We start from the raw sequence: 22,142 nt of genomic DNA, 5'->3' as shown, positions 1-22,142 counted from the left end.
ATATTCAGTACAGTAAAACTTTGGCTATGTGATTCCTTTAAGGAGTGTTTCATGTAGTAAGCATTTAACCTTTTATATATCAAAACCTAGGTCTTGGGGGCTGGGGATGTGGCTCAAGTGGTTGCGCACTCGCATGCCCCCTGGCATGCGTGTGGCCCGGGTTCGATCCTTAGCACCACATACAAACAAAGATCTTGTGTCCACCGAAAACTAAAAAAATAAATATTAAAATTCTCTAAAAAACAAAAAACAAAAAAACCTAGGTCTGGGGATATAGCTCAGTGGTAGAGTGCTTACCTACATTGCAAGGCCCTGGATTCAGTCCCTAGCACCACCAAACAAAAACCCAAAACTCTCATTTAAGCATTTCATGGAATTTTTTTCTGATTTTTCCTGTGTATTTCTCTGCCTTGATAACTGAATCATCAAGAGAAATTAAATTGTGTAGCTGTATAAACATAATTTGTTATCCAGTGCTATACAAATAACTACAGATGCAGACATGTATGATGTGAGAGCAAAGAGTTAATGCCACCTGAGCCCAGCATTCCTTTGAGCTTAAAAAATTTCCTTATGTTCATTTGTCTTTGAATTTTTTTTTTTTTTGGAGCGGGGGTTACCAGGGATTGAACTTAGGGGCACTCAACTACCGAGCCACATCCCCAGCTCTACTTTTCGTATTTTATTTAGAGACAGGGTCTCACTGAGTTGCTTAGCGCCTCACTGTTGCTGACGTTGGCTTTGAACCTACAGTCCTCCTGTGTCAGCCTCCCAAGTGGCTATGATAACGGGGGTGCATGGCAGGTTTTTTTAAAATGTAGTATGTGCATATTTCCTCAAGCCCTCATTTCTGAACCGTGAATCAACATTGCTGTTCCATCTCACATTAGGCTCCTTGGGTGGGTTATGGGCAGCTTTATACACGGCATACCTGGCTGCCTGCAGATGAAATTGCCTTTTATACTAACAGCAGGGTACTATTGGCTACTCTGGGTTTATTTGTTTGTCCACACTAAGTTTGTTGTTCAGGCTTGAAAGCAGACTATCTTTCAGTCTTTCTCTTATTATGAGCTCTTTTGTAGATTATGTACTTGAAAAACTGTTGATTTTGCCTTATTTAAAGAAAGAACAGTAAGAGGAAACCCAGTTCAACCTGGCTCCGTGAGTAGTGTGACCTTAGGTTAATCAATTAATCAAGTTAATCTTAAGTTGCCAGGATGGGCAACTTAGACCAACTCAAAAATAAATTTTAAAAAGTGTGGGATGGGGATGTAGCTTAGTGGTAGAGCCTTTGCCTAGCTTGCACATGATCCTGGATTTAATTGCTTATACCACAAAAACAAACAAAACCCCTTATTTGTCAGTTTGTATTCCCTAATTAATGTAGGTGGTTTGTGGGCAGCCTTATTTATTTATTTTTTATACCTTTATTTTGTTTATTCATTTGTTTTTTTCCTACAATACCTTTATTTCATTTATTCATTTTATGCGGTGCTAAGGATCAAACCCAGTGCCTCACACTTGCAAGACAAGCTCTCTACCGCTGAGTCACAACCCCAGCCCCTTGTGGGCTGCTTTTTACTCAGTATTAAGTCAGGTGATTTGCTTAGGTCGTCCTGTATCATTGTTTTCAGTTTTCACTTTGTAGGTTCTACCTACCTCTGTTAAAAGCCTAAAATTAATGTGTGTTGTGGTGTCAGCTTGTGTTACACTTGCTGTTTAGAGTACTGTACAGGAACGTAACACCACTCCGTTAGCTATGGAGTAAATTCTGTGGTGCTTTAGATAGGTAGCTTTGACCACTTGGGATCAGGCAAGTATCCTTTCGTGGACTTCTCACTCCGTGCTGGAATTGTATGGCTTTGTCTTCATTCCTTCCTCCTAGCTTGGCATTTTGGTTCCCCGATAAGCTTTGTAGTGGCAGGTGCTCTGCCTAGTTATCATTGCTCCTTGAGGATACTGATGCTATTCAGGTAGTGGTGCTAGCCCTTCACTTCACTCTGTGTGTGCACTGTGGACCAAGAAGAGCCAATTTGTGTAGTTTTTGCCACCTTTTTACAAACCCCCACAACAGATTTGTTCTAGCTTCTCCCGCTATGTAACCAGCTCTTTTTTTTTTCCTTAATAGCATTGGAGATTAAACCCAGGCATATGGTACCACTAAGCTACATCTCCAGCCCTTTTTATTTTTCATTTTGAGACAGTGTCTGGCTTCATTATCCAGGTTGGCTTTGAACTTGTGATTGTTCGGTGGTAGCCTTTGAGTCTCTGGACTACGGCCATGCACCACTGTGCACAGCTGCCCTGCTGTTTCTTTGATCTGGTTTGCTCTTTGCCTAGCTTTACTAGTTGTTCTTTCTCTTTTCTTTTAAACCATGCTGTCCTGTTTGTTTCTCTTGACTTCTATAATTCCTGTAGCTGCTGCTTGAGTCTTTCCTTGTGGCTTTTTTATGTGTTCCCTTTCTTTTGCCTTTGGTGTATTTTTGGTTTCGATATTAATTGGAATTAATTATTCCAATGGTGGAATTATTCTGGAAACCCAGAAGTTCCAGAAAAACCATACTCTAGACACCTTAGGGTTTATTGTGTTTACTATTCATAGTTTATTTTTATGTAGATGATTGTTTTGGGATCTCAGAGGCCTCTTAAAGTAATCTGTTAAATGAATCATACAGTGATGTGTTTTGTGGACTGTAAGACTTGTCCTCATTAATCACTACTATTACTGACATTACCACTGTCATCATCATCATTACACCTGATTTTGTGATTTTTGTCCCCATGACTAACATTTGCTCCTGCTTTTGTGTATGTTTCTTCCCCTTTTTTTGAATCCCCTTTCCCTCCATTCTTGACCCACTCAGTCCCTACTTGTTCTTCATTCCTCCATGTGAGCATTACTCATCCCCAGTTCACCTCTCTCACAGACAACTGATTGCTTCCGTTCTGGTTCTTAGCACACTGTTGTTAGCTCCTACCATACCCATTCTCAGTTCTCAGACATGTAGCCACACAGTTGTCCCTCCTCACATCTTCTTGTGGCAACTTTTGCTCCTCCCCTTATCTCTGCTCACGTGGAACCTAGCCAGTGGCCTGTCTGAATAGACTCACTTTAGATTGCATCCACACCTACCCTTCCCCATTCTTTCTTTTCCTTGCTTTATTATACTCCAGAACACTATGGTTTGATATACTGTGTACTTATTTTTTTTTATTTGTACAATACATTTTTTTTTTTTATGTGGTGCAGAGGATTGAACCCAGGGCCTCGCACATGCTAGACAAGCACCCTACTGCTGAGCCACAACCCCAGCCCCCTGTGTACTTACTGATCAAAATTATCTTGGTGTCTTTACTAGAATATAAGTCTCAAGAAGGCAGGCATTTTGTTCCCTGACATTCTTTAGTTGCCTAGAACAGGGCTTGGCATATAGTAGGGCTATACATTATTATCAAGTAAGTTATCAATTACTTCTCTCTCTCCTTAGGATATAGTTAGAAAGCAGAAAACACATTTTAGTTCTTACATTTGTAAGATGTAACGAGTACTTGGCAAGTGATTGACACTTCAGTGACTACGGGAGATTTAATACTATGCCTTTCTATATTGGTTATTAGAAATCCTTCCTTTCAGGGAAGGGTATTATGTTACAATGAAATTATTGTGAGTCAAAAGCAATTAATACCTTTGGAGACTTTATTCTTTTGTAGAAGTGATTGTCAGAAAAAGTATTTTGGGATGTTAGCATTACCTTTCTGTACATAGGTCCACACTTAGAGACAGGTATTTTAATTAAAACTTAGAGAATTTATATGTTTGAGGCTGACATATAATCTTTAGCCTAATCTTTAGCATTCTTACTTTACATGTTAAAAAAGAAAAAAGCCTCATCACTTTACATTCAGCTCCATATCCTCAAAGGGCACAATCTTTTTTTTGCTTTCCTTCTTGAACATGGTACATTAAATTGAAAGACTACCACTTTAACCATGTACTTCCTTTCTTAGGAATCAGAGAAGATCATTGCTGAGTTGAATGAAACCTGGGAGGAGAAGCTTCGTAAAACAGAGGCCATCAGAATGGAGAGGTCAGGAGATTAAAATCTGGGAATGTTTCTAAGTTTTCTGGGGCATTTGGGTTTCTTTTATTGTAAAAAAAGATGAAATGGAAGTTAAAAACAGCCTAGTATGGTGGTGCACACCTGAAAGGAGGCTGAGATAGGAGGATTGCAAGTTCCAGACAAGCATGGACAACTTAGACCCTGTTTCAAAATAAAAAATACAAAAAGAGCTGGGGATGTATCTCAGTTGTAGAGTGCCCCTAGAATAATCCTTAATTCTAGGAGGGGAAAAAAGTTCACCGAAGAACTTCCCCTCCTAAAACACAAGACAAATTATCTGTCTGGCTGGGACTTGCAGCCAGTCGGATATACACTTTAAAGAGAAGTCCACATATTTAAAGGTTTTCAGTGGAATCATTTGCATAATAGTTACCATACTACCTGTTGCTGTGGCATAAAAATGGAACAAATTGAGGAAGAGTATTTCTTCACAGAGAGTAGACTACCTTTGACAAAGGCCCAAATCTAAAGAGCTATTCTGACCACTGTCTTTCACTATATCCCTTTTCTACCGTAAAGTGGTGAGCATAAGCCAAAATGGTACTTTCGCTATTGGAATAAATATATACTTTAAAAATATCAGTTTCTTTCTTCCCCCTTCACAAGAAGATGAGGTGGGATCAAGTTCTAATGTACTGATATAGTAAATGTAACAAACAATAAGAATTTTCTTATTTGTTTTAGAGATTTTAAGCTAGAATTACTGAATCAAAATGAAAGGTGGGCATGGGTATATAAATAATATTTGAGAAAATCATATTTATAGACTGTATTCCATATATCCAAGTCGTTTCCTTAGATTCTGGGTAAGTGTTTCTTTGAGTTTATGAATTTCTGTCTGTCTCCAAAATCAGATGAGGCAAAGGATTTTTTTTTTTTTTTTTTTTTTTTTTTGTGATACTGGAGGTTGAACCCAGGGCCTTGTGCATGCTTGGCAAGCATTCCATCCTTGAGCTACAGGCTGACAGTTATCTGGGTGACTAGAACTTTTATACTGGAGTATTTACTTTGGGCTGTTTGTCTTAGAAATAATTTTTCATTATTGATGAGATAAGCACATAATTCCATATTTGCATTACCAACTCTAGATTTGCCTAATTGTATTTTGCTTTATATACTTTATCAGACTTTATTTTTTCGTTTTTATCTGACTGATTTAATTGACATTTTGGTATAAGTCTTTAATTTACTTGAACTTGTTTTTTCCAGAGAGGCCTTGTTGGCTGAGATGGGAGTTGCCATTCGAGAAGATGGAGGAACTTTAGGGGTTTTCTCACCTAAAAAGGTAGGAAACAATGTATAAATTCTGCTTGGGGGTTAGGAATTGGAGCTTAGTGGGAGAGTACTTGCTTAGGATGCTCAAAGCCCTGGATTCAGTGCCTCACTCTGCCAAAAAAAAAAAAAAAGAGAGAAAGAGAGAAAGGGCCAGAAATGGTGATGTATGCCTATAATCCCAGTGGCTTGGAAGGCTGAGGCAGGAGGATCACAAGTTCAAAGCCATCCTCAGCAACTAAGTGAAGCCCTAGGCAATTTAGTGAGACCCTGTCTCAAAATTAAAAATAAACAGGGTTGGGGGTGTGGCTCAGTGGTAAGGCGCCCCTGGGTTCAAACCCCAGTACCTGAATTGGTGAGTGGTTACTTTGTCTTTCAATGCTGGTCTTTACTCCTCCTCTTTTGTATCTTGTTATATGGAATAATTTCAGAAATTTCTGATTTCATTTCATAGTATGGTATTAAAAGACAAGGGCACCCTGTTTCCAAAATACCTATCCTGTTTACAAAAAAAAAAAAAAAAAAAAAAAACACTCAGAGGCCACAAATCTGTAGCTTTTGGCTGTGCAATTCAGTCTATAGTTGTCTTCATTGTTGCTTTCTTTTAAATTTCCAATGTAATCCAGCACACTGTGCTTCAGTTTGGCTACTCTTTCTATGTACGTTTCCCCCACAGAAGTCATCAACTCTGCTCTATAATTTTTTGGAACCAATTTCAACAGTTCAGGTTTGTGTAGAAAAATACTGCTCCAGTGATTTATATTATTTATAACCATTATACTGAGTAAAGCAGTTCCAGCCCTTATCCTTTGAGACTCCTTTTCTCCCTTCTTTGTTTTCTTTCTTTTTTCCCCTTCGATTTTCTTAAGATTTCAGTAGTTACTTTCCTGACTCCATAATCATAGTTGTAGAGTAGTTTGATACCTTTAACTAATTAGATTTGTAAGTTGTCTGTTTTGTTGTTGTTGTTTTTTCATATTAGTTGCTACTTAGTTACTGTTTGATACTGGAAAACCAATACTGTAAGATTCTTTTATGTACTTGTTTATGTGACAATAATGGAACATGTACATTGATATACAAAGCATATATTTCATACCACTAAAGAATGGCCATTCAGTGCTGGGGTTGTAGGTCAGTGGTAGAGCACTTGCCCGACACATGAGACACTGGGTTCGATCCTTAGCACCACATAAAAATAAATAAATAAAAATAAAGATATTGTGTCAATATACAACTAAATATATATATACAAAAAGAATGGCCCTTCATTTCAAATGACCTCAAACTAGCCAATTAAGACTTTTAGACATCTTTACACATAGTTTTGGGACAGAGATCTCTTTAGGTTAGAGTAGAAGAAGGAGGGAATTTTGAATTGGTACTTTTCTTTTATGTCTCACAGTTGGAGACATTATTGTGATTTTTGTGAGGATTCTTCTGGTTAGGTTTTTTTATCATGGTCACATAAATAACATTTTTACAAATTCCAATGTGTCATTTTTCAACAAAATGATTGAATTAGGACAGGGGTTGTGGCTCAGTGGTAGAGTGCTTGCCCAACATGTGAGGCCCTGTGTTTGATTTTCAGCACTGTGTATAAATAAATAAAATAAAGGTCCATTGACAACTAAAAAAAAATTAAAAACGATTGATTTAAAGATAATTTAGAGGGCTGAGTTTGTGGCTCAGTGGTAGCGGGCTTGCCTAGCATGTGTGAGGCACTGGGTTCAATTCTCAGCACCACATATAAATAAAATAAAAATAAAGGTCTGTCAGCAACTAAAAAAGTATTAAAAAATAAAGATAATTTAGAGGGGCTGGGGTTGTGGCTCAGTGCTAGAGTACTTGCCTAGCATGTGTGAGGTACTGGGTTTGATTCTCCGTACCACATATAAATAAATAAAGGTCCATAAACAACTGGAAAAATATATATATATATATATATATATATATATATATATATATATATATACACACACACATATTATAAAACTAGAGCAATAAGTATTTTGTATGTTTATATAAATATCAGTGTTTTTATTACTTTTCCCTTCAGTAACACATATTTATTCAGATATATTATCTATAATGGTAGCTATTTTAGCAGTTACAGTTTTGATAGCATTTAGATTGTGTATATATCTAAAGGTATTTCATAATATCTTGTAGTGTTAAAAACTGAGGGGAGGTGGCTGGTGTTGTGGCTCAGTGGTAGAGTGCTCACCTAGCATGTGTGAGGCACTGGATTTGTTTCTCAGCACCACATAAAAATAAATAAAATATGGGACTGGGCTGTGGCTCATTGGTAAAGCGCTTGCCTAGCATGCCTGAGGCACTGGCTTCGATCCGCCATACCACATAAAAACAAACAAACAAACAAATAAATAAAAATTAAAAAAAAAAAAAAACTTAGGGGAGAGGGACTAGGCTGTAGCTTGGTGGTAGGGCACTTGCCTAGTATGTACATGGCTGAGGATTTCATTCCCAGGATCACCAAAAAAATTGTAGGGAAATTTTTTGTAACAACTTATAAAACTTATGATATTTAATGTGAATCATCAATAACTTAAACAAATATTGTGATATAAACAATAAAAGATTCCAAAGACATCTCTACTTCCAAAGCATTTTCTTGCCCACATTGCTTTAACTTTCTTCGTTTCCTCAGGAAAGGGAGGGAGAGACCATTGACCACCTCCAAATTTAGTTTTTTAAAAAAAATAAATTTTTAGATGTTGATGGACCTTTATTTTATTCATTTATTTATATGCAGTGTTGAGAATCGAACCCAGTGCCTCACATATGCTAGGCAATTGCTCTACCACTGAGCCACAACCCCAGCCCCTCCAAACATAATTTTAAAACCTGTTTCTGATAATCTCTTTTTCTTAGTCCAAAGAGGAGACTTAAAGAATGCTACCCACAGAGGGCTTAGACTCTCTCAAACAAGCCGGGTTCTTAAGCACAGAGGTGGATGGTAGTGGAGACAGAGAGAGGTTTTCCAGTTTCCTTTTAACCATCTTTGGCAGTCCTTTTCTTTACCTTGTCATCTGACTCTTTTTTCATTTTTCCGCATTTGCTGGCACACTCTTGAGTAGATTTTGACCCCGAGGCCATGTGACATATTTTTGGATTCCAGTGGGGTCTTTTCACCAAAGAAGGTTGGTTTTTAAAACATTTTAGAAACATTAGAGTTAGTTGAAAAGAATTTTTAGAAGGTGTTATTATTGAATTTTAGAAATTTTAGTTTTTACATGTTTTTTTAAGGTAAAGAGAAATAAAGACAATAACTGGGACCATGGAAGAACTGATGTTAATTATAGGAGGTGGCAGGGGATGGGGTAAATTTGAATAAAAGTAAATGAAAAATTAAATCTTTTGCAATTTTTGCTCATGCAGTCACAAAGATTGTAATTTAATCCACCCAGAGAATCATTCTGTTTTGATTTTTTTTTCTTTGTGTTCACTATGCTTTGACCTTAAGAACTGGGTCTTGTTCTTTATCCCAGAACTCATGTAATAGAATGCATGGGTGTGGTATAGGGAGGCCTGAAGAGAGTGTTTTCTTTTTATTGTAGCTTTAGAACTAGTAATGAAAGATCTTCTTTAGACTATGTGGGGAAATCTGAGAAGCCTGGCCTCCTGTGGGCTCCTGTTGTTACTATATCCCTTCTTATGGTGCCTTTCTCCAAACTGATAATCTGTAATCTTTTTTCAGACTCCACATCTTGTTAATCTTAATGAAGACCCACTAATGTCCGAATGCCTGCTTTATTACATCAAAGATGGAATTACAAGGTATATTAGTGTCTGATTTTGGTCACTTAATGTTTTCTTTTTTCCCTAGGTGATTGTTCTTTGAAAAACAATTTTTGAAATGATTTGCTGTTTATCCTATCTGAAACCATTATGAACTTTACTCTTTCAAAATGATGTATGCAAGTGGAAACAGCTAACAGTTTTTCTCTAGAAGACCCTAAATGAAACTTTTCCTTTTAACACCTTGTATGAATTCATTCGGGAGTTTAGTTCGCTCATATATTTATTGTGCTGTACAAATTATATTGGTGTATGGTTCTCCCTGGTTTTTTATTCTCATGTAGGGAGGTTCATTATACAGGAGAATAGAATTTGCAATTGAAAGCTTTGGAAAGAAAAAAAGCAATAGGTTTTCTTGTACATTCCAAAGTATATTCTTTGGGAGAAAGAGGTTCATTGTTTCTAAGTGCTTTTTGTGTCTGAATTTCCCTGGGAAACACTTTCTCTTGTGTTCAGGGTTGGCCAAGCAGATGCTGAGCGGCGCCAGGACATAGTACTGAGTGGGGCCCACATTAAAGAGGAGCATTGTATCTTCCGGAGTGAGAGAAACAACAGTGGTGAAGGTGAGAGTTCCTGGTTTGAGTTTCTTCTGTAATTTTTTATTCTGTAGTATGAGAAATCCTTAAGACTTGGTATTCCCTGTCTCTGTTAGTGGTACTTGTTATATAATCTTATTCTGAAATATGGAGGAAGCTGGGATGCTTATAAATTCGGGAAAGGACATAGCTACTTTACATGAAAATAGCATGGACAAAAGGAGCCCTTTTGTTACTGCCAAGAACTGAGCAGGACATAAGCAGTTAGGCTTGGTCTTGAATGTTAATTATTTAATAGAAAAGTAAGAGAAGAGTAAATATCCAGGATAATAGGAGATTTGAAGAACTTCAAGTCTTAGCTGAGTAGATTTTCTTTTCTTTTTTCTTTCTCTCTCTTTCTTCCATCCATCCATCCATCCATCCATCCATAGGGGAGAAAAAGTTGATCTGATTTTTGCCTGGGCTGTTAACAAAACAGCAATAATCTAATGGTATTTTTGTGTTGGTATTCTGGCTTCTTCCCTTAACTGAAATATTAGCTTTTAATCTTGAGTTTCTGGTTATTACCCACATCTCAAACTTAACATTTCTACTGGTTTTTGTTTTATTGACTGAACTGACAGAATATTGTTGAAACTAATATTTCTTATCTTCTTCAGGGGTTGATAAAATTTAGTTTAATACTTCTGTCTTAGCTCCAAACAACTTCTAGTGTTACAACTAAATATACCCAAAAAGAAGTACCTTATAGATGCTTTAGCCACTTGATTGGTTGTAGGAGTCTATTCTAATTACCATAAGTCCTGATGGTCAATTGTTTTCCATTAGTAATTACATTGGTTTGTGGTGATAACATCAGTTTGTGTTCCTCCTAGTTATTGTAACCCTGGAGCCCTGTGAGCGCTCAGAAACCTACGTGAATGGCAAGAGGGTGACCCAGCCTGTTCAGTTGCGCTCAGGTGAGACTGGGAGAGGTTTGAAGTCTTCAACAGTGTGCAGATGGCTTGTGTGAGCAACTCTCAGATTTTTCTTTTTCTTTGTAATTTTTATTTTTTGTAGTGTTGAGGATTGAACCCAGAGAGCCTCATGCGTGCTAGGCAAGCTCTCCACTACTGAGCCACATCCCCAGCCTGCTACTCTCACTTTTGACTATATTATTGTTGGCACTAGAATTATGTTCTTGTAAAATGTCAGAAGCTTTAAGGGAGTGGGGTTATTAAACTAGAAACTACACATTTTAAAAATTATTTCTTTAAAAAATGAAAGTAAAATTTTAAAAAATTTAAAAATGATTTCTTAACCCTATTTCTGTTTTGTGCTAGGAAACCGCATCATCATGGGTAAAAACCACGTTTTTCGTTTTAATCATCCGGAACAAGCACGGGCTGAGCGGGAGAAGACTCCCTCAGCTGAGACCCCATCTGAGCCTGTGGACTGGACTTTTGCCCAGAGAGAGCTTCTGGAGAAACAAGGAATTGATATGAAACAGGAGATGGAGAAAAGGTAATCCACAAATATATGGTCCACATGACTTTCTCTTCAACAGTAATACATTTGTAAAGCCACTCAGTAATTTCATAATTTATTCTTTCTTGTTATATACTTTTATTTTTTCCTTTTAGGTTACAAGAGATGGAGATCCTGTACAAAAAGGAAAAGGAAGAAGCAGATCTTCTCTTGGAGCAGCAAAGACTGGTAGGAATCTGTCCTGAATCTGCTAGCATTAGGAAAGGGTAGCTGCTCCACACCTTCCCTGTGCCCAGGAGGAGCTTTTGTGGCTCTCATTGTGTCACACACTCTTCTTTCATTTTCTTAATGGAGGACTAACTTAAATCTCCTGGCAACTTTAGCCTGAACAACTGTTCATAGAGGTACTATTTTGTGCCTTTTATGTCTTAAAGTCAAATCTTTACTTCTATCACAATCAGGGGCTTTTTCTATCACAGTCTCAAATAGTGAGAATTTTTCTGGTACCTTTGCCTTTTGTGTAGTGATTTTTGAATCAGTAGTGATCCTTTTAATAATTACTCTGAATATTCAATTTGGTGGGAGTTTGCCTTGGTTTTGTTTTTGATCACCTGTTAGTACTAATTCTCTGCTCTTGGGCTGACTTGGGGATTGTTCTTGTGCTGGGCAGATCTTTTTTTTTTCTTTTTAAGTTAAACTGTGTCTAAAAGTGATGCTGCACAGTTGCATGTGTTAATCCTTTTCTGTTCCCCTGCATGGAGTCTGAATTCTCAATAAGATTCTCAGTGGCATGAGTGATAACAGTGGGAACAGGGGCTGCAGACCCACCTCAGATAGGAGAGGGAAGTTGTGGTCTTTGGAAAGGATTTGGGTGCACAGCTGGAAAGCCAGTTGAAGGTACTAGCTCTAATCTAATGGCTTTAGCATTTTTATGATGCAAATTGATTTCCAAGGTTTGATAGTAACTAACTCATGAATAAATTGATCTGATAGTAGATTTTCATTTTTAAAGGCAACCAAGTTTGAATAACAAAGCTCTGGTTATAAGAAGCTCCTTGACATTCATTTGATGTGCAAGAAAAAAGTGTTAACTAACCTGTGGATGCAGATTAGGAAATTCTCATTTTTTAAGATTCACGGGTCTTTCCTTATGGTAAGGAGCATTAGGGAGAAAGCTGGAGCATTGGCTTCTTCTCTTAACACCCTTATGTAGCCATGTTCTGTGCTTTGAAGAAAATGGGGCTATTGTTTAATGGGCCATAAAAGCCAAGGACTCTAGCAAAAAGCAGCCTTTTCAAGGATTTCAGTTTTCAGGCTTGGTAGTGGCTTAAACTAGTTTATTTGTTGTCTTGGAAATTATAGTAAAGCCCCCAAAGGGCAAATAAGATGTTTAGGGCAAGATAATATCAGTGTTAACATATAAGAGTCTCCCTCTAGGAGGCCCACTTGAAATTAGCTTTGATAAAAACAGAGATTTAGCTACCTTATGGTTAGGGCTTGAAAGATTTGTGTCACATGAAGAAGCCTTTTATCGTAATGATATAGTATAATTTAATTACATGTCTCTGATAGTTTATGAGGGATCAAATGAGGACAGGTGTAATTAAGCTGTATTTGTAATTAGCAGTAGGGTCTTGTGTTTTTATAGTGCTTGATAATTTACAAAGAATATCCATCATTTTATTTGATCCTTGAAACCACCGTGTTTGGTACATGTGTATATAAATAAAATCCTAGTTTATAGTTGAGGAAACTCAGTTTAAAAAAATTTAAAAACCACCCCCCAAAACCCAAAATACTTTCTTGCCCTTGTCCATTTTTGAGCCCTGCTAAATCATGGATCTGAGGCTTGAACTTGGGTCTTCTGATTTGCTCAAATGTTCTGTCCATTAGAGTAGTGCTTCTCAACCTCCTGGGAATCTTGTTAAATTATAGCTGCTTGTTGAGTAGGTCTGGGGTAGGATTTGTGATTCTGCACTTCTAACTAATTCCTGGGTGATGCCAATTCTATTGGTTTGGGACTCTACTTTGGGTAACTAGGCACAACAAGAATAACGATGCCTGGTGCTCTCTATAACCCAGAGTTAGTAATCATTCTGTGCCACAAAATAAAGACACTGACCATTAAATAAAAAGAAAGCAAATGTCTCTAAGTCATACTTAGCTTCTAAGGGATGTATATAGTCTGCAGAAAACCAGTTTTGGTTATTATTTGCTCTGTGTATCTGAAAGTAAGCTGGTATTTCCGGAGCAGCTTTTTGCCATGGAATGTGCTTTCCTCTCCAAAAATCCAGCTGTCTATTCTACTTGTTTCTTCTTTTCTTCTTTGAGATACTAGAGATTGAACTCATGGGTGCTCTTCCACTGAGCTGCATCCCCAAACCTTTTTATTTTATTTTAGTTGAGACAGGATCTCACTAAGTTGCAAGGCTGTCCTTGAGCCACTTGAGATCATCCCTACCTTAGCCTCCTGAGTACACCACCATGCCCAACTTCCACTTCAATTTCTTGATCTCAAGAGGAACTGATTCTTAACACTTTAGCCTGAAGAATATCATAATACCAGTAACATTATTGTATGGAAATGTATTTTTATGACTGTTTATCAGTCAACCAAATGATAATAGTTATAATATGCCCTGTGAGTAGAGTGAAAGGACAAAAAAAGAAATTATTATTCAATAAATCTTTATCTAATGTTTATTATGTAATTATTTTTTTGCCTAATGACAACATTAAAAAATCAAATTTAGGGGGCTGGAGATGTAGCTCAGTGGTAGAGCATTTGTTTAGCATGTGTAAGGCCCTGGGTTCAATCTCCAGCACTGAAAAAAGTAAATAAATGAGTGAATAAAAAGTGGAGTTCAGGCTCATAAGTTTCTGTGATGATAGGTTCCCCAAATGTGTCTCATTCCTATGTTACTGAGCATTCCCTCTGACAGTTGGTGCTTCATCAGATAACCCTGTCCTTTTATGCTTCTGTTTTGGGTCTCTTCTGTCATTTGAATAACCTCTTTGTAGGGTCTCTTCAGGAGACCCTACTTTGCATTTGCTATTTAATGAAAACTGAAAGGTTATTTAGTGACTTGTGAAGTGGTCAAACCTGAGTAGTTTTTCTAACCCTGTAATTAGATATCTTTAAAACTTCTTTAAATCTTTAAAACTTTAAAACTTCTTTTTGACACGAGATAGGACTTACATTTTACGCACCTAAACTTTGCCTACAGCTTGTAGTATGTTATAGAGTAAGTGTGTGATAAGGTATTACATTGAACTGTGAAGAGTACATATTCTACAGAGTTCATTTGGCAGTGTTTTAGAAAGAGAAAATTATGACCATTTGATATAACTTTGAGTTCTTTTGGATTTTTGTAGACTCTCATTTTATGTTTTATTTTATAGTTTAAAGGTATAACTTTTATATCTTAAGCCTGGTATTAAAGCAATGATTAGAGAATAGTTGTAATTTCCTAAATTAGAAAATATTCATTTCATCCCTAAGTTATTTTAAGAGAAAAAGAAAAACAGCCAGTAACAATAAATGATGGTTGTCAATTACGTGAGAAGAATCAGAGGGTTTTGTGTTTTATAAAACCCAACTTATACATATTCACACAAAAAAAACAAACAAAAAAAAAACTTTTCAAGTCAGTCATATTTTTTTCTCTAATATTTATTAATGACATATTATCCCTTAAGATTAGCCCCTCCCTCCCTCTCTCTCTCTCTCTCTCTTTCTCTCTCTCTATGCTGGGAATTGAACCTAGGGCCTTAGGCACACTAGGCAAGCACTCTACTGTTGAGCTATGCCTCCAGCTCCCATTCTGCTTTTAACATTAAAAATGAAAAGAAAAAAAAAAACAGTGTATAATCTGTAAGTTTAGCTTTATCTGCTTTTTGTTGCTAAGTTTTTAAATAGGTAGGTGTTATAAATGGGTTTGGCATATGTCAATAGAAATAATATGTACATCAACAGCAACATCTTTAGATTCAGAAGCTAAATTATTGACATTATTATTCAAGATTATTTTTTTTTATTCCCTAGAAAGTGACTATGTATACAAATCTTTTTGATCTAGAAACAAAGATACTATTTATCACTTTCAAGTCCTTTAAAAAACAAAAAAGCATTTACCTCACACATTTTTAGTAATAACAGCCAAGAAAAAAAAGACATTATTAAGCAGGAATATTTCCATTTACTAGACTGATTATCTTTTTGTGTGTGTGGGTAATGGGGATTAAACCCAGAGCTTTAATGTATGCTAGGCAAGTGCTCTATCACTGAGAAATATCTCAGCCCTAGTAGACTATCTTGAAATTCTAGTGAGTATTTTCTTTTCCCAGAAACTTACTTCCTGAATAGAAATTCTTCCTAATCCTATTATGTATAATTGTAAATCCAACATTGCCTTCTTATAGCTCTGTGAAGTTTTTCAGAGGTAATGATGTAGAGACAAACAGCTGAAAAAACAAGAGTTAAACACATATTTTATAGGGGATCCATTTTATGTTTGTGTTTTATATATTCATTGGAAGTACTGTCACTTAAAAGTGATATTCCTTAAATAGCTAGAAATGCTATGGGTTTTTAGATAGAAAACATCTCTGTTTTATATATTAAAATACCCCTGTTTCGGGGCTGGGGTTGTAGCTCAGTGGTAGAGCGCTTGCCTCACACGCATGAGGCACTGGGTTCGACCCTCAGCACCACATAAAAATAAATAAATAAAATAAAGATATTTTGTCTATCTACAACTAAAAAATAAAATAAAATAAATATCCTGTTACTTGGGGAATTTAAATTTAATTTAAATTAAATTTAATTTCTGCCAAATTATATTTAGCAGAAGTCTATTTGCCTAGTAATTTTTGATCTGGCAAATTATTTTACAAAATTTTGAAGATGAGATTTCATTGATTTAATTGTGTGAAAAAATAAATAAGATCCACTATAAGGATCCTTTTTTTAATGCTTCCTTGTTCCCTGGGTTACAAATATACCAATTAATATACCAGTATCTGGGGCTGGCGTTGTGGCTCAGAGGTAGAGCACTTGCCTAGCACGTGTGATGCTCTGGCTTCAATGCTTAGCACCACATAAAAATAAATAAATAAAGTAAAGATATTGTGTCCAACTACAACTTAAAAAAAAAAAAAAAAATGCCGGTATCTGCTCCTGGAAGGACTCAGTTCAGAACCCTCTTGCCTGACAGAAAAAAATTTGGTTGATAAGAACTTCACACAGTCTTCTAGGTATTCTTAGCACTTTTAACAACATCTCTGTTTGCTTCTTTTCTACTTTCTCATCCTCTAACTCTTTTCTAGGGCTGCTCTTTTTAGTAAAGCTAAACAAAACCTGGCGTCCTACAGCCTTACTAACCTTTGTTAATCCGCCTGCTCATCACATCTTTGTATGGCATCTGTGCTCACTCACGGGGAAGGAGAATCTGGAAGAAACAACAGCAATAACCAAGGCAAATGTGGGGATGTGGCTGCATGGGTTGTTAGCATGTGTGGGCATAGGTTTGACTCCCTTTTCTTGATACAGTGGAGATGTTATCTCACACTAAGTTGTTAAATTGTCAGATGACCTTAAAGTGGGAGACTCACTCCCTATGTCACCTCCTAAGAAATATGATTGCATATTTCATCACTTAAGCCAGAAAGTGAAATTTTGGGTTAGGAATTCTAAATAAACTTTTTTTTTTCTTATTAACAGTAACCTACATAGGAATATGTCTTAATAGACTTCCACATCATTTATGGTTTTTTTGGTTTGGTTTTAGTTTTTTTGTTTGTTTTGTTTTTAAACTGGTTAAGGCTTTTTTGCTTGCTTTTTCTTCAATTTGATTTTCCTTTTTTACATTTTAATTTTGGTTATTTTGGGGCCATTTTTTGATTTTGTTTTTCCAAAGGACGCGGATTCTGATAGCGGGGACGATTCTGACAAGAGGTCCTGTGAAGAGAGCTGGAAACTGATAACTTCTCTGAGAGAAAAGCTACCTCCCAGCAAGTTGCAAACCATTGTTAAAAAATGTGGCCTCCCCAGCAGTGGGAAGAAGCGTGAACCAATTAAAATGTATCAGATCCCTCAAAGGCGTCGCCTGAGTAAAGATTCCAAGTGGGTCACGATCTCAGATCTTAAGATTCAGGCTGTCAAGGAGATTTGCTATGAGGTTGCTCTCAATGATTTTAGGCACAGTCGGCAGGAGATTGAAGCCTTGGCCATTGTTAAGATGAAAGAGCTTTGTGCCATGTATGGAAAAAAAGACCCCAATGAACGGGACTCCTGGAGGGCAGTGGCCAGGGATGTCTGGGACACTGTTGGTGTTGGGGATGAGAAGATTGAAGATGTGATGGCCAGTGGTAAAGGTGGGACAGATGTAGATGACCTCAAGGTACACATAGATAAGCTGGAAGATATTTTGCAAGAAGTCAAAAAACAAAATAATATGAAAGATGAGGAAATCAAAGTCTTAAGAAATAAAATGCTCAAAATGGAGAAAGTCTTACCCCTAATTGGGTCTCAGGAACAGAAAAGCCAAGGAAACCACAAAGCAAAGGAGCCTGTTGGAATTAGTGGAATTTCTGAGAATGATGTCAGTAAAGGAGACAGCGGAGAACTTGGCAAAGAAGAACGTGTTTCCCAGCTGATGAATGGGGATCCAGCTTTTAGACGTGGACGTCTGCGGTGGATGAGGCAAGAGCAAATCAGGTTTAAGAACCTGCAGCAGCAGGAGATAACAAAGCAGCTTCGTCGACAGAATGTACCTCATAGATTCATCCCTCCTGAGAACCGAAAGCCCCGCTTCCCCTTTAAGAGCAACCCTAAACACAGAAACTCTTGGAGTCCTGGGACACATATCATCATAACAGAAGATGAGGTTATTGAGCTTAGAATTCCAAAAGATGAAGAAGGGAGAAAAGGAAATAAAGAAGAGAGCCAAGAAAAAGTGGGGAGGGCAGCTTCTAAGGACCTCCCGTTGCCGTGGGGCTCCCAGAACACACGAAGTCAAGATCACATCCAAGTTAGCAAGCAGCAAATTAATAATCAACAACAGCCACCTCAGTTGCGTTGGAGAAGCAATTCTCTCAATAATGGCCAACCAAAAAGTACACGTTGCCAGCCATCTGCCTCCTCTGAATCATTAAACTCCCACAGCGGTCACCCCACCGCTGATCTGCAGACTTTCCAGGCAAAGCGCCACATCCACCAACACCGCCAATCTTACTGTAATCATAGCACTGGAGGTCAGGTAGAAGGCAGTGCAGCCGGTTCTTGTCAGAAGCAGACTGACAAATCCAGCCACGGTAGCCAGTTTGTGACGCCTCCAAGGATGAGGAGACAGTTCTCAGCTCCCAACCTCAAAGCTGGTCGAGAAACCACAGTATAAGTTAACACTGGACAAACTGAAGTGGTGTGGAGGAAATGGGCAGTGTTAATGTGAGCTCATGCTTCGAGTGTTTTCATCCCTTGGCCTTGAGTTCCTACTCTTTACGTTAAGAATTTAGTGTTGTGTTCCTACAAATATTAACTGGTTTTATATTGTTAAAACATAAAACACTGGTAAACATTTCAACACCTCCCTTTTGCTTTGATATTATCAATGGGCAGTTTCTGGAATTTTGGATAGAACATTGAGACCTTTATTTTTTGGAGATTTTCCTCCTTCCTTGGTGCCTAGATAATTAATACACTTACACCAACTTGTCTTATTTTGGTGTAAGTTTGTTATGTCTATGAATTGATCTGATATCCAGAAAAACCTGCCTCTTAGTTTATGCAAATACTCAGAAGGAGAACTTGATGTGTAGAATTTGAAGTCTGTTATTCCCAATGAGTGTTAGAAGTTAGTTTAAAAAAAATTCCATGCAACTGTGTGGATACAGCTTTGGATTTCTTATCCATGTCTGCTCTTGTCCTTAAGTATAATTGGGATTTTCATAAGCCCCAAATAAATGTCTTCAGACATATCTCCTGATATGTAGTTTTGCATCTTCCGTAGAGCTTCCATTTTTTTTTAAATTCTGTATTTTACGTAGAATTGATTCAGTAGGTTTTTTTTCTTAATGAGTCAGAATATGTATGAAATTTGTCATATTATTGAATGAAATCTTTTAAATTGACACTGTTATGGGTTTCTGCGATTTGCATTTTGAAGTTTAATGTATCATTTCTCTCTGTCTAACACACACACACACACACACACACACACACACACCCCTTATCACCAAAATTGTGCCAACAGAAATTCCAACAAAAGACTTGAGTGCTTTGAACAGTATATATAAATTTATAAGGAGATTGTTTTTATGGGAAGAGGATGAGGTGGGACGTGAGGAGAAGGCTATGGGATATGGCTCTTTGTTGCTTTTCTCAGTTGATGAAATCATAAATAAAAGTTAACTTTGATTGGATCTGGAATAAAGAGACGATCAATGAAGAACTGTTCATTGGTCAGCAGTTGCCATGCTTGTGGATACTCAGGCAAGCAAAGAGAAGGCCTGATGAACATTTCCTCTATCAATTACCTCATTTCACTCTGTGGTCTCAGTTTGCCTCACTGGAGAATCCACTAAAAAAAGATGGATTTTAATAGGAAGAAAAGAATAGTTTTCTACATTCATCTTCATCTCTTGAACTTGTCAGGAACTTTTCTGAGGCAGTGTGAAGAGCCAGAGATTGCCTGACTTCACGGTGTTGAAGATTCCCAAATCATACTAAATCATCTGTCAAATGCTTGTCTTCCAAATAGTGTGAAAAACTGCAGCCAAGATAGCAATTAGCTCAATGAAGCCTTCAAGATTGTGATTATGTGGTGTTTTTTTTTTTTTTCCTTTTTGTGTGGGCACTGTGCTTTATTAGAACACATTATTTTTAATCATAGTATTTTTTTCTTTGTTTCTAAGAAAATGCTTTCTTAATGCATAGAAACTTGCTTCTAATTAACTTTTTTTTCCTTTAAAAGAAGAATCTTTGGGGATTATTTTTGCTCTCATAGCTAGAACAGTTCTAGTCTAAGTTTCTGTGACAGATTAGAGGTGGGTGAGTGGAACTTGCAATGCATTGACTTCATCATGATGGCAATCTCCTGTGCTGTTTGGTTTAAGTATATTCGGGAGGTTCCTTTAAGTCAGTCACTTCAGTGAATTGTTTATAAACCCAAATTGTCCTTCTTTATTCCTTTTTAGACATAATTATTCTGACTATTCCATTCTTATCAAAAATTAATTTTTTAATTCTAAAAATAGTGATTAGCTTTCAATTCTGGCAAAAAACAGGCTCTCATTTTCTTAAGGCAACATAGGCTAAGCATACATATTCTCATTTTGGGAGGTAGTCTTTTAGTCTTGTTATGGATAGGTGTCTTCTTTTCCCATCAAATAGTAGGTATGAGTTACTTTCCACTGGTGATCAGGTGACACTAGAATGAAAGTTCCATAATAATTTCATTTGCAAATGTGGGTTGTGGTAAGAACTCTGCCCACAATGATATTCCAAAGAATTAGGGTTGTGTCTGTGCTTCATCTGCTGATCTAGGTGCCCTCATATTGCTGAAATGTTTGGACATCTAAAACAGACCTTAATTTCATAGATGACCAGGCTAGGCATGGTGGCCACACCTGAAAATCCCAATCACTTGAGAAACGAGGCAGGAGGATCACAAGTTTATGGTCAGCCTCAGCCATTTAGTAAGACCCTGACTCAAAATGAAACAATAAAGGGCTGGAGATGTACCTCAGTGACAGAGTACCCCTGGGTTCAATCCCCAGTAACCAGCCCCCACAAAAAACCAAAACAACAACAAAATAGATGAGCCAGAAGAAATGAACCACTATATATTGACTACTATATATGTCCCCTTCATGTGTTTCATGCTTATTTTAAAAAATAACTGTATGAATAAAAGTGTTTCATTGAATCCCTCACTAAATAAGTAATGCTATAAGACCAAAGAGAAATAGTCATCATTAAAAGATTATTTTGTTATTAAAGTATTCCTGGCTATTATAATAGCAAAACGGGAAAAAAAATGTGCTTATACTAATGAAATTATGTAATGACCTTACATTATGGGGCATTGTTGAGGAGACCTAATTAATTGGTGTACTTTCACAATTCAAAATGGCACTCCTTGGGGCATTAGACATTCTGTTATCTAATAAGTCTAAACCATAGGGCATTTTCTTTACTCTTCTAATTCTTTCTAGCACTGTGAATTTCTTTCTCTTTTTGCTGTTAAGCCATGAATAGGAATTATAATATTGAAGTGACTTGAAGTGACCTTTTGTGCTTTAGGTTGATACTAAAACAGACAGACAAACACTGACTTTGTAACACCTGTCTGTATTAAATGCTGTCAGATCCCAGGAAGATAACATTGACTTCCCCCAGACAGCCAGCTACTATGCCCGGTGCCTTCCTGGTCCTTTGTAGACTTGCCTTGATGAGGTATTCAGAAGACTGGGCAGTGGGGAAGCTGCCTGTGCCCTGGCATACCTTAATGAGTTGCCTTCTTAGGCACAATGCAAAGCAAGCATTCATTCTGTATTGTCAGAGTCAAATTTGTTATAAGGAGTTTTCGTAATTGTCTAGTTCATGTCATCTTTGCTATATTTTTAATTCTTCTCTAGGTATACTTGGTTTGGACCACTTTAGGTTGTGAAATGTAATGGTTTCCCTCCCGTTATTACTGTAAAAAGAAGCTTTGAATCTTCTTATTAATGACTGTGGATTTTCCCCTCAATTTCTTATAATTATGCTTGAAGATTGTCTTTGAGTGTAAGACCTGCCTTTTCAGAAAGGGAGAGTTAGTTTGTAATGTTAAAAAATAAAATCCTCGTTTAATAAAAGTTGAAATTCTTGATCAAGAGTGTGGTTTCTCTGTGTGGGAAGAGGGAGAAATGAAAAAAGGTGTAA

At 37.0% G+C, this 22,142-nt stretch overlaps 1 protein-coding gene across 6 annotated transcripts in view; it reads left to right on the top strand.

The window, feature by feature from the left end:
* The window catches only part of Kif1b (kinesin family member 1B), a 152,021-nt gene that overhangs the window by 68,019 nt on the left and 61,860 nt on the right, over positions 1-22,142 (top strand). For 5 of the 6 annotated variants that reach the window (XM_076861327.2, XM_076861325.2, XM_076861324.2 and 2 more), the window contains 7 exons: positions 4,009-4,088; positions 5,331-5,406; positions 9,115-9,194; positions 9,672-9,778; positions 10,627-10,710; positions 11,074-11,254; positions 11,374-11,446. In XM_076861327.2, the coding sequence (XP_076717442.2) occupies positions 4,009-4,088; positions 5,331-5,406; positions 9,115-9,194; positions 9,672-9,778; positions 10,627-10,710; positions 11,074-11,254; positions 11,374-11,446 (681 nt within the window). Of the gene's footprint in view, positions 1-4,008; positions 4,089-5,330; positions 5,407-9,114; positions 9,195-9,671; positions 9,779-10,626; positions 10,711-11,073; positions 11,255-11,373; positions 11,447-17,136; positions 22,094-22,142 lie in introns of those variants that run through there. The other variant, XM_076861328.2, reaches the window with a different exon arrangement.

This window comes from Callospermophilus lateralis, chromosome 7, assembly GCF_048772815.1.
Source record: "Callospermophilus lateralis isolate mCalLat2 chromosome 7, mCalLat2.hap1, whole genome shotgun sequence".
NCBI lineage: Eukaryota > Metazoa > Chordata > Mammalia > Rodentia > Sciuridae > Callospermophilus > Callospermophilus lateralis.
Note: the sequence above shows the minus strand (reverse complement) of the source record. Positions and strands in the feature narration are given on the sequence as shown.